Here is a 15,756-nt window from a genome sequence, read left to right as displayed (position 1 = left end):
TACATGTTTGGGCCAATTTCTGTTCAAGGAGAAGACATTAACTCTTACCCAAATTGTTCCAATTTCCAAGTCTCCTTTGGCAGGCAGAAAAATGGGGAACTTGTGTGATGTCACTATTTGCTTCATGCCTGCTAGAGGGAACCAGAGTATGTAAAGAAAAATGTCACTGTATCTAAGCATGGATTTAGGTGAAGCTTTATTTCTCTCCTTTTAAAAAACATAAATTAATCATTTTACTTTAATTCAAACCCAGGTGAAATACGGGATTAAGGAGTACGCTTGTACCGCCGTGGATATGATTTCGCGTCGTACTCGCCTGGCCTTCTTAAATGTGCAGGCGGCAGAGGAGGCCCTCCCCAGGATTGTTGAATTGATGGGCCGAGAACTGAACTGGGATGATTCTAAAAAAGAGGTATTATATAGAAGTCTCTAAAACCACATTTTCCATTATAGACATGGAATGTCTTAATCTGTTAGTAGAGGCTAACAGTTGTTTCCTCTTGTTTTAATTGGGGGGCAGTGGCTTTACACTGTCGTGTTAGTTGCTGCCATACAACTAAGTGAATCAGCTCCCTGAATACATATGTCCCCTCCGTCCTGGGTATGCTCCCCAGCCCCCACCCCGTCCCACCCTTCCAGGTCATCACAGAGCACGGGGCTGCGCCCGTGATGTACATAGAGCAGGTTCCCCCTGGCTATCTGTTTTACACACGGTGGTGCATGTATGTCAGACCGAATCTTCCAGTTTACCCTCCCCCTTACCCCTCTGCCCTCTGCCATGGCCGCATATCTGTTCTCTACATCTGTGTCTCTTTTCCTGCCCTGCAAAGAGGTTCAGAGATTAGCATAGTTTTCAATGGTGACTTTATAATTCCTGCCAATTTCTGTGTGTGTTTAATACTACTAGGCCTTAGGAAACTGGAAAGATATTCTTGTAACAAATATGTCATCATAACAAATTCTGGTAACAAATATCCTTGTAACCAAATATTCTTCTTGGTTGTTTTTGGAAAATCCCATATAGAAAAATGTTCTAAAATTTGTGGTCATAATTCCTGAAAAAGTAAGATAATAATGATTGTGGGTAGAACCTTTTCTTGTTTTCATTGAAAACATTCTTAGAATGTATTCTTCAGTGAAATTCACACTCCTGCAAGTTTGCCTTTGGTAGGAAATCGTGGTTTTATGGCCTGACCACAAATGCTTATTGATTTGTGTCATTTGAAACTTTATATTTATATCCAAATTTAAAAAAAGAAAGCCATTGATGTTCAGATGTCCACATATACAGCCCAGGGCCTCTTCTAATAAACAGATCATCATGATTTTTAATTAAACCAAAGTTTCAGGCAGAGGCATTTTCTTGTATTTATTCAGAAACTGTTCCCTGTGTTCGTTGGTTTAGTTCCTTTCCCCTGGTCTTTCTTGCACCCATTCCATTTAGGCTCCTTCACAGCCACTTTGCTGTCAGTGGCTCTGGTCACACTTTCCAGTCGCCTCCACGTTGCTCTATGTTATTGGCTCTCCTCATCCTTTTAGTCAGCCAGCTAGTGGCCTTCCTAGAGTTGATTCCTCCCTCTTTCCTAAATACCACCTGTCTTAGTCTATTCAGGCTGCTCTGACAGGATACCACAGACTGAACGGCTTACACAACATAAATGTATTCCTCACAGTTCTGGAGACTGGAAATCTGAGATCAGGGTGCCAGGGTGAGATGGTTGGGTTCTGGTGAGAGCCTTCCTCCTGGCTTTCAGACAGCTACTTTCTGGAGGAGATGCAGGTAGGGGGCACTGTCTGGTCTGTTCTATTGAGTGTGCTAATCCCAACAAGGTTTATCTAAAATTAGTTACCTCCCCAAAGTCCCATCTCCAAATCCTGTCATATTGGAGGTTAGGCTGTCAGGATATGAATTTGGGAGAATACAATTCAGCCCATGTAGTATATCCCAGGTGGCGCTAGTGGTAAAGAATCCTCCTGCCGATGTAGGCGATGCAAGAGACCCAGGTTTGATCACTGGGTCGGAAAGATCCCCTGGAGAAGGAAATGCAACCCACTCCAGTATTCTTACCTGGAGAATTCCATGGACAGAGGAGCCTGGTGGGCTACAGTCCATGGGGTTGCAAAGAGTCGGACACGACTGAGTGACTAACAGTCTGTTAGAATCAGTCTTCAGGGGTGAAGATGTAGCCCTACATTTAAAATATTCTCTGTCAGTCATTTTCATGCCACATGTGTGGTAAAATCACTGAAAAGAACTTCTTAACCCTGGTCACAGTGCTGTCAGGCATAACCTTTACCCTCATTTTGCAGATGAGAAAACAGACTCAGGGAGTAAGTCCCAGTGAGAGTTCATACAGCTAGTAGATTGTGGAACTGGGATTGAAGCCAGGGGTCCAGATCCCGGAGCACACCCTTTTCCCACCCCGCCCTGTTGCCTCTGCATTGGAGGGACTGGTTTATATAGCTCTTCTGGTTTTGAGTTTGGGTTTGGCCAGTTTTGAAGCTATATAGTGAGGCAACACTAGAGTGAAACTTACTCCTGTGCTACTGCCGCTCATTTCTTCCATGCAGAAGGACTGGGGATAATGGGTTCCTGTAAAAATTATGGTTGGAGTGATTTGACTATGCAGGAAGGTGCTTTGTGCTAGGAATGCAGGCCAGAGGAGGCAGGAAGAAGGCAGAAAACTCTGAACTGGCTATGTTCAGCTCTCCCGAGGAAACTAGATTTACATGGGTTTAGGTTTTATGAGCAGATTTATGTACTCAGAAATATTCTCCCAGTCCCCTAAACAAACAAAATAACAGAAATAAGAGAGCTAAGGTTATTACTCAGTATCTGAGACAGAGGAGTATTCATGAGAACAGTAGATAGTCTAGAGAGAACAAAGGAAAGGGGAAAAAGAATTAAAGGTTACTGGACTTCTAAGAAAAGGTTAAAAGCACTGGGATTATTTAACCTGCAAAAGTGAAAGAGAAGCAGGGTGATAAATAACTCTCTGTAGATGAATTGTGGTTGTTTTTACCAGTCAATACTTACTGACTGACTTGTATCCTGAGCATTATACTAAGTATTTTAGGGGAATAATAAATAGCTCATAGTTTCAAGGATCTTCAAATTTAATCGAGTGTTTACAACATATATATATATATATATATACACCTCAGAAATGTGTGTGTATTTTCCAAAATTTATAGAATGATTTGGAGAACTGTTATTTAAGACCAAAGGCAGTCAACTTAGAAGAACTGATTAAGGAGGAAGGCATTATCTAGGGGAGTCGGGGATTGATAGAGGAGTTGGTGAAGATATTTAGGAATGCAACACTGCCAAATTGTGTTTTACACAATTAAATATATATGTTAATATGTGTGTGTGCGTGCTTAGTCGTGTCTGACTCTGTGACCCCTTGGACTATAGCCTGCCAGGCTCCTCTGTCTATGGGATTCTTCAGGCAAGAACACTGGAATGGGTTGCCATTTCCTCCTCCAGGGGATCTTCCAGACCCAGGGATCAAACTCTCATCTCCTGTGGCTCCTGCTTTGGCAGGCAGATTCTTTGCCACTTGAGCTACCTGGGAAGCTCTATGTAAAAAAAATACATAATTATAAATAAGTAATCAGTGTCTAAATTAATAACAGTGAAAAGATGACTATATGGTCAAAAGAGTTTGGGAAGTTCTGAGTTAAACAAATGAAACCATTTTCTTTAGTGCAGATAATTTGGTGCCTTTAAAGTGCTTATGTGCATTGTCAGTCTCCCAAAGGCAGCTTATTTGGGGACAGATCCAACTCTCACATGTTGGAAGGGCTGGTGGAAAGGGAAACGAGTATTACTTTAGGATGTATTTTGGGAAATGCTGCAGTAATACTTGGTAATGTAGACTTTATAACCTGTAGACAAAACATACATTTCATTGAGAGACTTTAGAAAGACCACTTAAGGAGATTTGAGGGGATCTCCCAAAGGGAAATTATTTCAAAATTGATTCCAACAAAAAGAATAAAGAGAAAGCAAGTGAAGAAATGGAATGACCATGGACAGAGCAAACTGATAAGCAACAAATATTAAACAGAGGGAAGAGAGGTACTCAACAGCGGAAGAGTACCCAGGACTAATAAGAATGTATATGAATAGTGTCAGGAACTGGCAAAAATCCTAAAAACATTAAAAATAGCTTTTAAAACTGGAAAAGAGTACAAAGAAAGTCTAACCTAGATCCTTGCTCAAAGGTAGCTAGCACCAGATTTTTGATTGCCAGAGAAGGGAGGGGACCTTTCAACTCATAGTTTAATTCCAATCTGTTTTTTCTTTTTCTCCTTTTTGTCAAGGAGAATGATTTTCATTGTGAGAAAAGCAAAATAAATATTGATAAGAGGAAATAGGCATTTAAATAGGAGACTGCTCTAAATGCGTTTTTATGCCAACTCAGAAATTTTATATACCTCAGGGTGCTCAGAGAATTTGCAGATGGGGTTTATTTAACTACTGTCGAGGTTTAAAATATTATGGCAAATAGAAACAGAATCAGAAGACAGAAGGTGGGCAAATGTAGTACCACATTCTTAAGTTGGCTGCTTGGGCCTTGAGTAACTAACGAAAGTGGAGAAATAAAGTTTATAACCTGTAAGCCAGTGGTCTTGGGATTGGTCTTGGGCTTTTTTGTAGGTTATGGCATTTAAGTTTGTTTTATCAGTCTTTAGCAAGAAGTAGTGATCTCTGGAAGGTAATACTTAATCACTTAGAAAAAATCACTTCAGACATATCTTTTCAGGAAAAGCACATGATTGTTATATTGAGGAAATGTTATAGACATAATATATTTGGATTCCGTAAAGCATTTTATGACGCCCCCTGTGATGTCTTTTAAAAATGGTGGATTTGTAACCAGGCAAATGATCATCTTTGGTGTACTCATAAGAAACTGGAGGAAGAGTGAATGCTTGGTGATAGATTGAAGCAATGGGTGAAATTGCAATTACATTAGGAATAATATAATAGAGACAAATGGCAGACATTGTATTAGGTAGAAAAACAAAGCCATCCATTCATAATAGATTTGACAAGACTTAACAGTAGCATCGGAGAAGGCAATAGCACCCCACTCCAGTACTCTTGCCTGGAAAACCCCATGGATGGAGGAGTCTGGTAGGCTGCAGTCCATGAGGTCGCTAAGAGTCAGACACGACTGAGCGACTTCACTTTCACTTTTCACTTTCATGCGTTGGAGAAAGAAATGGTAACCCACTCCAATATTCTTGCCTGGAGAATCCCAGGGATGGGGGAGCCTGGTGGGCTGCCGTCTGTGGGGTTGCACAGAGTCGGACACAACTGAAGTGACTTAGCAGCAGCAGCAACAGTAGCATATGCAAAAAAGAAATAAATTTTTTGTTAACTGTAAATGCATAGCAGGTGACAGTGGATCATGGCTGCCCCCAAGTGCAGTTACAATCTTAAGTTTCCTAAAGAAATCATATATCTAGACTAATGATGCTGATTGTTACTTCTTTCTAGGTACTTGCCAGATCTCTGTTGGAGTATTGTGCTGTGTTCTGACCATTTTATTACATAACAGGCTAGCTGTGGTTTGGGAGAAATTATCCAGCATGGTGAAGGGATTTAAAATCATGTGTTATGCGGGAGAGTAGTTCTAGATTTAAAGAAAATTCTTAAGAAGGAAAGCTCTATTGGGTTGGTCAAAAAGCTTGTTTAGGTTTACCATAACATCTTAGGAAAAACCAGAACAAACTTTTTTGCAAACTCAATATTTGTTGTGCTGTGATACAGGAAAAAAATCTTTTGACTTAAAAAAAATTACTGTCAGAAAGTTTCACTAATTCCAAACAAATTGGTAGAATTGCAGTGTTCACAACAATAGGTAGTATCAGTTGAGGCTGGGATCACTGAAAACAAGAAAAGTAACTATTCAATAGACTAGCGTGTTTTGTTTTTTCTCAAAGCTCTGTCATTTCCATCCAACTAGGGAGTTGGTGATGGACAGTGAGGCCTGGCATGCTGCGGTTCATGGGGTTGCAAAGAGTTGGACATGACTGAGTGACTGAACTGAACTGAAGCAGCATCCTAGTGACAAAATGTTAGAATTGGTTAACCCGTGATGTCTGTCTTGATACAGCATGCTGCATTACAATAGTTATTTACTTTTTAATTGCTCTTTGGTCACCAAACCACAAAGATTTGGTCCTGTAGATTTTGCTAGTCAATACTGTGGAGGAATATTCAGCAATAAAAACAAACAATATTAAAGCATGCAACAACATGAATGACTCTCAGAATTGTTATAATATATGAAAGTAGTCAAAACACTGAAGAGTGCATACTATATGAACCCTTTAATATGAAACTCTAGAAAAGACAAAACTCTGGTGACAAAATCAGATCAGTGGTTGCCTAGGGGTAGAGGTCAAGGGAAGGAATCAATTGGAATAGTTATGAGGAAGCTTCTTTGGGGATAAAAATGCTCTTTATCTTGTTTGTGGCAGTGTATACATCAGACTGTGTACCTAAAGTTGGTGAATTTTATTGAATAAAGTTATACTTCAGTAAAACTAAAGGAAATAAAAAATTGTCCTGGCCAGAAAAATGAGGATGCACTTTCTCTTTAGAAAACCACGTGGAAAAAAAGGAGAAAAAAATCAATAATTCTTTCCATAAATCTTTAAACTTTGTGTGTGTCTGTGTTTTAGGAAGAACTTGAAACAGCCCGGAAGTTTCTGTATTATGAAATGGGCTATAAATCTCGATCAGAACAGTTAACAGATCGCTCTGAAATTAGCCTACTGCCTTCAGACATTGACAGGTACTTCTAATAAGTTTCTATCTCTCTCTCTCTTTTTGTCTTCACTTACCTAAGTATATTTTTCCATTATTTAACATTGTGTTCCAGGTACAAGAAGAGATTTCATAAATTTGATGCAGACCAGAAAGGCTTTATTACCATTGTTGATGTTCAGCGTGTATTAGAGGTATTTTTTATGGTTCAGTATCTTTGATAGCGGAGAAATGTAAAGATTATCCCAGATAATTTTTTTCTCATCTAGTGCTATCTATAAGTAATATTTCTGTCTGAATTTTTGAAAGGCTAGTAATGTTAATAAAAAGATATACATAATTTTTATAACAAAACTTCATTATTTTGTGCTTTCCTTTTATTTAGAGTATCAATGTCCAAATGGATGAAAATACGCTACATGAAATTCTGAATGAAGTAGATTTGAATAAAAATGGACAGGTTGAACTCAATGAATTTTTGCAGGTGAGTTGTGGTGAAAGAAAACAAGTGTATTTTCTTTTTATCTATTGGTCATCAATAGATACTCAGAAATGGATTTCAAAGTCGATATAGTTGTCACCTCATTCTGAAAAAGAAAGCTTGAAGCCAGCGAAGGTTGATACCTCTTAAAGGATATGACTTTGCATGGTGTGTGTTCTTTAGCTTTTTATAAGATACATTATGTTGTATTGGGCAATTTAGATTAAATCTAGGTTAATTATGGCTTAAAGGGATAAATCAGAAATGTGCTTTATAAAGAAGTATGCTGAGGGAGACCACTGCTGGACACTTCTTTATTTCTAATGTACAAAGTTTATTTTTAATAGAGGAAGTTTAAAGAAATCAAAGTTGTGTTCATTTGAGAATCATATTCACTAGAGAACCCAAAATGCAATGGTTATATTCTTACATTATAACAAACCTGAAAAGCAAGAGAAAGGAAAGCTACATTCTAGAGTCAAGACCATGTAATCCAAGCATCTTTATTTCTAATTTTCCCCTTATTCAAGGTTCAGTTGTTTAATAATAACTGGAAAGAAAGTAAATTTTGTTACTTCAAAATGGATGCTACACATGAATCCTTAAAAGTTCCTTAAAAGAAGGAAACTCAACAACCTCATACATTATTTGTAACTGTCCATAGAACTCTGCTCTTATGAAGAATGTATTGGTTTCCAGACAGGCCAGGTTTTTTCTGTAGTGCTTCTTGGGCAGGTATTTCAAATGAATGCCAGGTCTTGCTTGCACCATGGCAATGATGAATGCTGAACATGAAATAAATTAATGCTGGGGATTTTGGTCAATGTCAGCCCTTTCTTCACTGTGTCAAGTTAAACAAACAAGATCAAGGCAAAGGAAATGGTAATTGTCTCTCTGGAGATGAGCAGCAGATAAGAGCATTGTTGAATCTAAATGCAGAAAATTTTCAGGGGTTGTGTCCAGCATTACAAAAAAGAATGTTACTTCTTTAGCTTACTGTTTAACTAGGTGGACATTTGAAATTGAGTTTAAAATGTATGCTTGGAAATTAGAAACCATTTCATACATTTTTTTGTTTAGTTTTCCTTGAGAAATTTTTTTGTCTGTCTCAGCATTTTAGAAAACTTTTCTTCAAATAGTTAATGCTTCATTTCATATAGGTTGCAAATAAACAACAGCATTTAGGGTTCAAAGACCTGAGGTCTTAGAAACAATAAGAGTCAAATGTTATGGATATGGATTTTGGGTGTTAAGTAATTTTCTTGAGTGCAGTAGAGCTAAACACATAGAAAATAATTTAAACCACCTGCAAGTTTTCTTGTAGTCTTTTTAATAATTATTTCTTGTCCAATTCTAAATGAAAGAGACTATTCATGCTTTACTAAGTGCATACATAGTATAATTTTCAACTTAAAAAATGCTGATTATATTTCCTATGAAATATATTCACACCCAAATATTATTTTTGTTGTAATATGGTTTTAAGATATATGTAATGTTTGAAGAAAACTTTGATTTTTTAAAAGTTGATACATCACACAACCTTTATGGATAAAGGAAAAAAAAACTCCAGCTCTCTCAGTTCTGTTAGTGCTGATAAACTTTGAAGGTATTCATTGAATCAGACAAAGCAGTAAACAAGACCTCGCTGTCTTTAGATGTCAGCATTCTTGGTTATACCGTTCATAGGTGGAGAGTATCTTTTCAGGATTTTGTTTCATTTATATTAAAATAGTTTCCTTTTCTGAAGATTAAGAGCCCGTGTGTATCCCATTAGACAGTTTTGAATATAGATATTTTTAAATAATCCTCATGGAAGATCTCTGTAGATTCTGCATCATTACATGACTTTATTTTTTAGGTTTGGACTCTAATGACACTTCTGCATGTAGGAGTTCATCTCTAATAAACAATAGCTTGTGAAACAGCTTTTAATAAGGTCATGAAATTCTGATCCAGCCCCTTGGCAGATGCCTCTGACTCTTATTCAGAGTCATTTTTAAGAAATGTATCTCTTTAGCCTAGAAACTATAACCCTGCAAATATTTTGAAGATTTACATGTCTATATATACATACTCCTGATGAATGATTAAATCAGTTCTTTAAAAAATAGATAAAAAATATTGAAGAAGTGAGATCAAGAAAAGCAAATAGTTAAAACCACATCAACTTGAAAAGGAAAAAAAAAATCCCCACGCTTATAATTGCACAGTTCCTTCCAGATTAAAGGCCTTTGCCCGCTGACTGCATGTAATTTCAAGACTAATTCTGATTTTATCCACTGGATAAAAATGAATTAGCTAAAATCTGGGCTGTGGAGTGCTTTTACTTCTTAAGGTAGATCTCTGGGTCCATTTTCAAGGACTTAAATGTAAATGATTTTAAAAAGTCTTTAAGGAATTTGGATTTGGGGGACTTGAAGTTGTCAAGTACAATAACACTAAAAAAGAGTAGTTAAATATGTCATGGTTTGTCTTTGTTCAATCCCTGAGATTCCTTTTTAAGATTTTAAAATGGAATTAAAGATTCAATATTTGAGTTGCTCAAAAAAATGTATATGCGCTGAGCTCATTAAGGGGCAAAATGTGATTTATTCAATCTGCATTTTAAAGGCAGACTGATTTGCTAGATAGGTGTTCGTTTTTGCAGCCCTGGCAAAATACCTGCCCCCTTTCCCCTTTTCGAAATGTTTGAAAATTGTAGTTTCTTCTGTGAACTGTAGTACCTGCTATGGTTTTTGATGGGGGCATTTAATTATCCTCACCTGCTGCAAGGGTTACCATTAAAATGCTGTGAAGACCAGGAGTAAGCTGGTCGGCCTTTTGAATCTGTTACCTATTTTCTCTTTAAGCTGATGAGTGCTATTCAAAAAGGAAGGGTGTCTGGAAGCCGGCTCGCTATACTCATGAAAACTGCTGAAGAAAACCTCGATAGAAGAGTTCCCATCCCTGTGGACCGAAGTTGTGGAGGATTGTGAGTCTGAGCAGTGAATCCACAGCCGACAAACATCATCATGTAACAAACCAGAGGGGACTGACACCACTCCAAAACAGTAGACACGGATAGCTGCCTTGTTTTAACACTGGGAAACATTCCAAAGCTTTAGATGTCGATGTAGACCCTTTATTGGTATTTGCCATTTAGTCTAGCTTCTTAAAAGTGTATTTTGTCACCTGTTCTCATTTTCGGTGCACACTGATTTAATGTTTCGCTCTTATTTTGTGATCTGTTAGACTGGACATACTCCCTTTTTGTTTATTCATTTATTCTAAGTCAATTTGAGAGGCAGAATATTTTGACAAAAATTGAAACCAGAAGGTGGAAGCATTTTGTGAGATGCACAAAGCTCTGGATATTAAGCTTGTTGATAATATTTGTTCTTAAATTGAGTGGGACCTATTAATAGCATTTCTGGAGACCTCTCAGCCCCCTTCTTCCTCCAGCTTGTCTGCCTTCTTTATCCAGACTTTATATCTAGAACATGACTGGTAAACTGGAGAGGGAAAAAATGTTTAGATCTGGTTATAAGAGCAAGTCTCAAAGAGAAGCTCTGAAAGCTTCCAGAATCACAGGTATGAGATATAAGGATAGCACTGACATTTGCTGGGAGTTACAGTGATAGTTTCATCTCAGCAGTTCATTTTTCCCCCCAGTCACTGCTGGTTTTTCTTTGACTATTACAGTTGCCAGGAAGATCCCTGCTTTTTTTATTTTAAAACCAGCATTTAAGTGGCAAGTTGGATACAGTGGGATGGGACTAGATTTCTCAAATCTTTACAGTTGTAATAAATTTAAGGATTAAAAACCTATGTTCATATATCCACATATATAGCACAGTTTTCAATTCTCAAATTCTAGATGTTGGAGCATGTGATACCATCGAACATGGTCTATTTTGCTCAGGTTATTATATCAGTTGGAGGGAATATTTGTAAACAGATAGTAAAAGAGAATAGAAATAGCCTATTAGTTAACTTTAATTATAATTATTTGTAAAAAGGCACACAATTACAACGTTCATGGTCATTTTAATTGCTTAAAGCCTTTCTCTTTCTATACTAAATGGAAACGTTCTCAACCAAAAAGAAAAAAAGAAAACCATCCTTGACACACACTCACACATGTCCACCATCACACACATGCACAGTCACAGAAAGACGAAACAAAAAGATCAGTCTGCCCAGAATTTAGCAAATACATAATATACTGAATTTAAAGGGCCAATTTGGCATGCTTTTGTAATACTTTGGTGGCATTTTAGCCAGTCGTCTGAATATGTCTTCTTCATGCTTCCTCTTGTGAAGTTAAATACCTGCTTCTTTTGATTTTTAAGATCACATTGTGTATAAAATAGGAAATGTGACCCCTTTTTAATGTCAGGTTTTCATTGTGCAGACTTAATTTTTCAAACTGGTACATAAAACACTTTTGTGCTGTTATTTCTATATATGTCAACATTGTAGAGTATCTTTATGTCTCATTCGAGTTGGGCATGAGCCTGTCTGTCATAATATACACACTGGAGGTTAACTCACCTAAGCCCCCACCCTCACCTCAGAAATAGATAAGGTAGCACGGTAACTCATTTTGCTTTTAAAATGAAGTTTAGACTTGCCACTTCCTTAAGGAAAACCTAAAACTGAGCAAGTGAGGCTCCCAAGTATCACTGTGAACTTTTTCTTTTAAGGTGTGATTTTTTTTTTTTTTGCACTGGTTTCTTTTCCTTTTTCTTTTTTAAAATAATAAACGCATGTGGTTTTGTAATTTTGTTTTTCTATCAAGACAGTAATTTCACTGTTTAGAGCCCATCGACCCTTAATAGAAGAGCTGTCCTTTAAAACATCAGAGATGATGTACCACAGTATTATACATTTGTGCTGTCTCTCTTTCTCTCCATTTCTAGTTAAATCAAGATAACGATGGCTTGTATCCCTCCTGAATCCATTACAGTAGGGACTGGGCATATAACCTGAGTGGCCTGGGCAGGACTGTATTTGAAAAGAGGCCTTGTTTGTGCACGCTTTGCTTTGAGTGAAGTTCCTTTAAGGACAAAGAAAAGCACACTTTTCTTCCTTTGAGCATATCTGCCTTTGCTTAAAATCTGCTAATTCTAAAACATACGCTCCTTCACCAATCCCAGAGTCTCGTCTTGGAAATGAGCTGGTTCCAAGTCTTTACTGTGAATAAAGCACCCACGCATTTTGTATAAAGTTCTTAATTAAACCTGTACAGCTTCTTTACCTGATTTCAGAAAAGGAGAGAAGAAATGGGGGGGTGGGGTGTAAGTGTGATTCAAAATCTATTCCAAGCGCAAAAGAATTTTTTAAATTTTTTGTATAAATATGGTATTAGCTGATTTTGTTGGGCTGGGTGTGGGGTATGTGGAAACTGTCTTTTGTCATCAAGTGATTTGTTTAAAGAGCCTTTAATGGGATTCAGGTGAAGGAACCCCCATCTGTGGTGGAGAGCTGCATGTTCCCTTCAGTAGCCCTTCGCACAGTCATAACAATAGGGATAATGCCAGATTATTTGTTAAGCCAGGGTTGTCTGCCTCATTGCCGTCATGCTGTTTGCAATATTCTTGCTTTCAATCAGTTTAACTTTAGGATTTCCACTACTAAATGCATACTCCCTATTCTGCTTTAGTTTCTAGCTTTGTATTGTCTTTTTCAAAGTATGTAGTTTGCTCTTTTGTACAACAACAAAATTTCATTCTTTTACTGAACATACTGTAAGAATAATCTTTGATCTTATTTCCCTTTTTTATGTATTTGTAAAGATTTTTGGCATATGAATGTAATAATATTGAAGTCAGTGACACTAATAACTTGCACTGTTCTCATTATGTCAACCCTTTATAGGGAGTAAAAAAGCCCTACTGTGCTTTGAAAGAATATCAAGTATAAGCCCAGTTCTGGAGTCGATATATACACTGCATGTTTTCATATATGGCATTTTTATGTTTTGTGTTTGGTTATTGTTCTAGATTGGACTGTTAAATACTATGTTTGAGGCTGGGTTGTCATTTTTATAACTGTCTTGGTGTTTTATCACCATTATTTATTACTTTTGATATACAGAATGAGCTGCATGCATTTATAGAGCAGTAAGAGGATGTATTTAATGTGCCTTGTTTTTAACTGAATAAGAACTGAAAGCATGAATCAATAAAGCTGATTAAAATGGTCCATTTACTGGCATGTTGATGTACCTTGCAGTCAGAGAAATAACTTTGATGACTTGTAGTTTAAAAAAAGTTTGGAAATATTTTCACAAACTGTATTTTTAATTGCATTCACACATTAATATTTTTTGCTTGCAATTTTGTAATTTTATCTCAAAAGTGAATCCCTGCATAGACTGATGTAATTTTATGAGACTGCCAGATTTATTTGTATTAATTTGTTGCTGGAGCCTTTAGGGCATGACTTCTGTATTTGTGCAATCCTATTCTAAAATTACATGCATCCTATTACAACTCTGTTGAATTCTTTTTTTCCTTTCTTTTTTTTTCCTTTTGTCAACCAGAGCCTTTTAGCCTGAGCATTCCCAGGCACACTGATGAATTTTATCATAACCAAAATCAATAGAAATGAATGGGAAAGATTACATAATCCATTTTGATCATCTTACATGTCAAGTTAGTGTAGGGTTGCCAAGTGTTGATAAATGCTCTGACAGAAAAAATGCTATATATTTTCATTGTCAGTAAATCAGTAAAGCTGTTATCAGTTTTAACACAAATTTTATAATGCCTATGTTATTTTATAGGTTTTAATTTACACATGTATATGGAGCATTGTCTCCATTTGTGGTTTAGAAGTACTGCCTCTTGGTTTTGCGTGCTCAAAGGCCTGTGTGTGCTTCTGAGGTTCTTTGAAATCATATAGAATAACACAGAGCACTAGTCCCCAGACAGACTTGGAACAATGAACTGTTTGTTCAAGGCCTGGAAAAAATATCTAACAGCTCAAAACACTGTTTATTGATTTAGCTCATCACAGTTCATAGCAGTTTAAAATTTGTCAACATAAAATTTGTCAAAATACATTGCTCCTGGTTTTCAAAATGTGTAAAATTTTGGGTAATCCAAGGAAGAGAAATAGATACTCACATCAATACTTTGCAATCTTGGTCAATACCACATTATCACTCATGGCAGATTTCACCTGACATTTGACTTACGAAGGAAGCAGACAACAGAAATTTTCAATTGTTATGGCACCCTTACAACTAGAGAAGTTCTGTATCAAGGGTTGGAGTCAATGGGCCTTCTGTGCCTGTACCTTGTATTTTAGGCCTCTAATTAGCTACCCTGAGTGTGAAACACATGCACAGAAGAAGAGATACGCCAGCCACAATGATACCACAGATAGTTCTGCAGGTCCTGTGGACCCTTGGCAAAAATCAATAAATACCTTTGCACGTTGTTAGATACTTGATCCAGAACAGTAAGGTTTATTTGACCTAAACAGAATACCACTTTTGCAAAATGATTGAGGCTATCTTCATCCTCCGCCTGCGGCATCAAATTGCATTGCTTAACAAACCCTCCCATCCGTTCCCTGTCATTCCAGGTATTCACAAGGGGGTTGCTTGAATCCATGTAGATTTAGGTGTGTATCCTGTAGTCACAGATAATAGTTCATGTTTCAGCGGAAGAGACGGGAGGATTGAGTCTCACTTGGGTAGTAGAACGTGGCACGTGGTGTCGCCGGTTCCGCCCACTCTGAGTCTGCCGAGCCCCCTGTGTTGGTTCCTCAGCGGGACTTCTCTCATCCTCAGGAGCTCCTGTAGAGCCAGGGTTCACTCCTTCAGTGGCTGCTTGCTGGAATTCCTACAGTGTGGTGTTTCAAGGAGTTGGGAAATGTAGAAGTTGTTTTGTTTTGTTCTTTTGGCCCTAGTGCCTATTGAAAAAACAGGTAAAGGAGAATCTTGAATTGGAGGCTGCTTTTTCATGCTCATAGGATTTCTTTATCCAACCTCATACTATAAAACTGGCTCTAACTTTTATTGTGTGTGAGATTTCTTTAAAAAATCCAACTTACGCATATATGGTTTTGCTTTAAAAGCTACCTTCCTCTGTTTGTCTAAGCGATGTCAATGTAATGAACTTGATCAACAGATCACTTTCCTTTAACCTGACCTTCATGCCCTCTTTAAAGCATCCAGTTTTCTCTCCTTTCCCTCCTTTTTTCAAAGGTCTTAGAGTAAATAGCTGCTGCTTCTCCCTTTTAATTCGTTGCTTGTTAGGTTTTTCTCTTCTTTGCTTAAAATCAATTTTTTTTGTTTTTCATCCCATCATTAATTGATTTACAATTCATTTTTATGCATACAGAGTTTCTCCTATCCAAGTTAAGAAGCTGTAAATCTTAGATCCATTGAAATGACAGCGAGAAATATTTCATTTTACCCCATGAATCATTTGCCATCCTTATTGCAGAAAAATGGCTAAATTATGGTGTACCATGTTTTCATAAATTACCT

The 15,756-nt window shown here is 37.2% G+C and overlaps 1 protein-coding gene across 4 annotated transcripts in view; it reads left to right on the top strand.

Moving 5' to 3' along the window:
• GPD2 (glycerol-3-phosphate dehydrogenase 2) overlaps nt 1–13,747 on the top strand; it is a 144,262-nt gene extending 130,515 nt beyond the window's left edge. For all 4 annotated transcript variants that reach the window (XM_061135799.1, XM_061135796.1, XM_061135797.1 and 1 more), the window contains 5 exons: nt 254–412; nt 6,703–6,815; nt 6,903–6,981; nt 7,173–7,271; nt 10,121–13,747. In XM_061135799.1, the coding sequence (XP_060991782.1) occupies nt 254–412; nt 6,703–6,815; nt 6,903–6,981; nt 7,173–7,271; nt 10,121–10,246 (576 nt within the window). In that variant the 3' untranslated portion in view covers nt 10,247–13,747. The remainder of the gene's footprint in view (nt 1–253; nt 413–6,702; nt 6,816–6,902; nt 6,982–7,172; nt 7,272–10,120) is intronic.
• Nucleotides 13,748–15,756: the final 2,009 nt, after the last annotated feature.

Source organism: Dama dama, chromosome 33 (genome assembly GCF_033118175.1).
Source record: "Dama dama isolate Ldn47 chromosome 33, ASM3311817v1, whole genome shotgun sequence".
Taxonomy (NCBI): Eukaryota; Metazoa; Chordata; class Mammalia; order Artiodactyla; family Cervidae; genus Dama; species Dama dama.
This window is presented reverse-complemented; position numbering and strand designations above follow the sequence as displayed.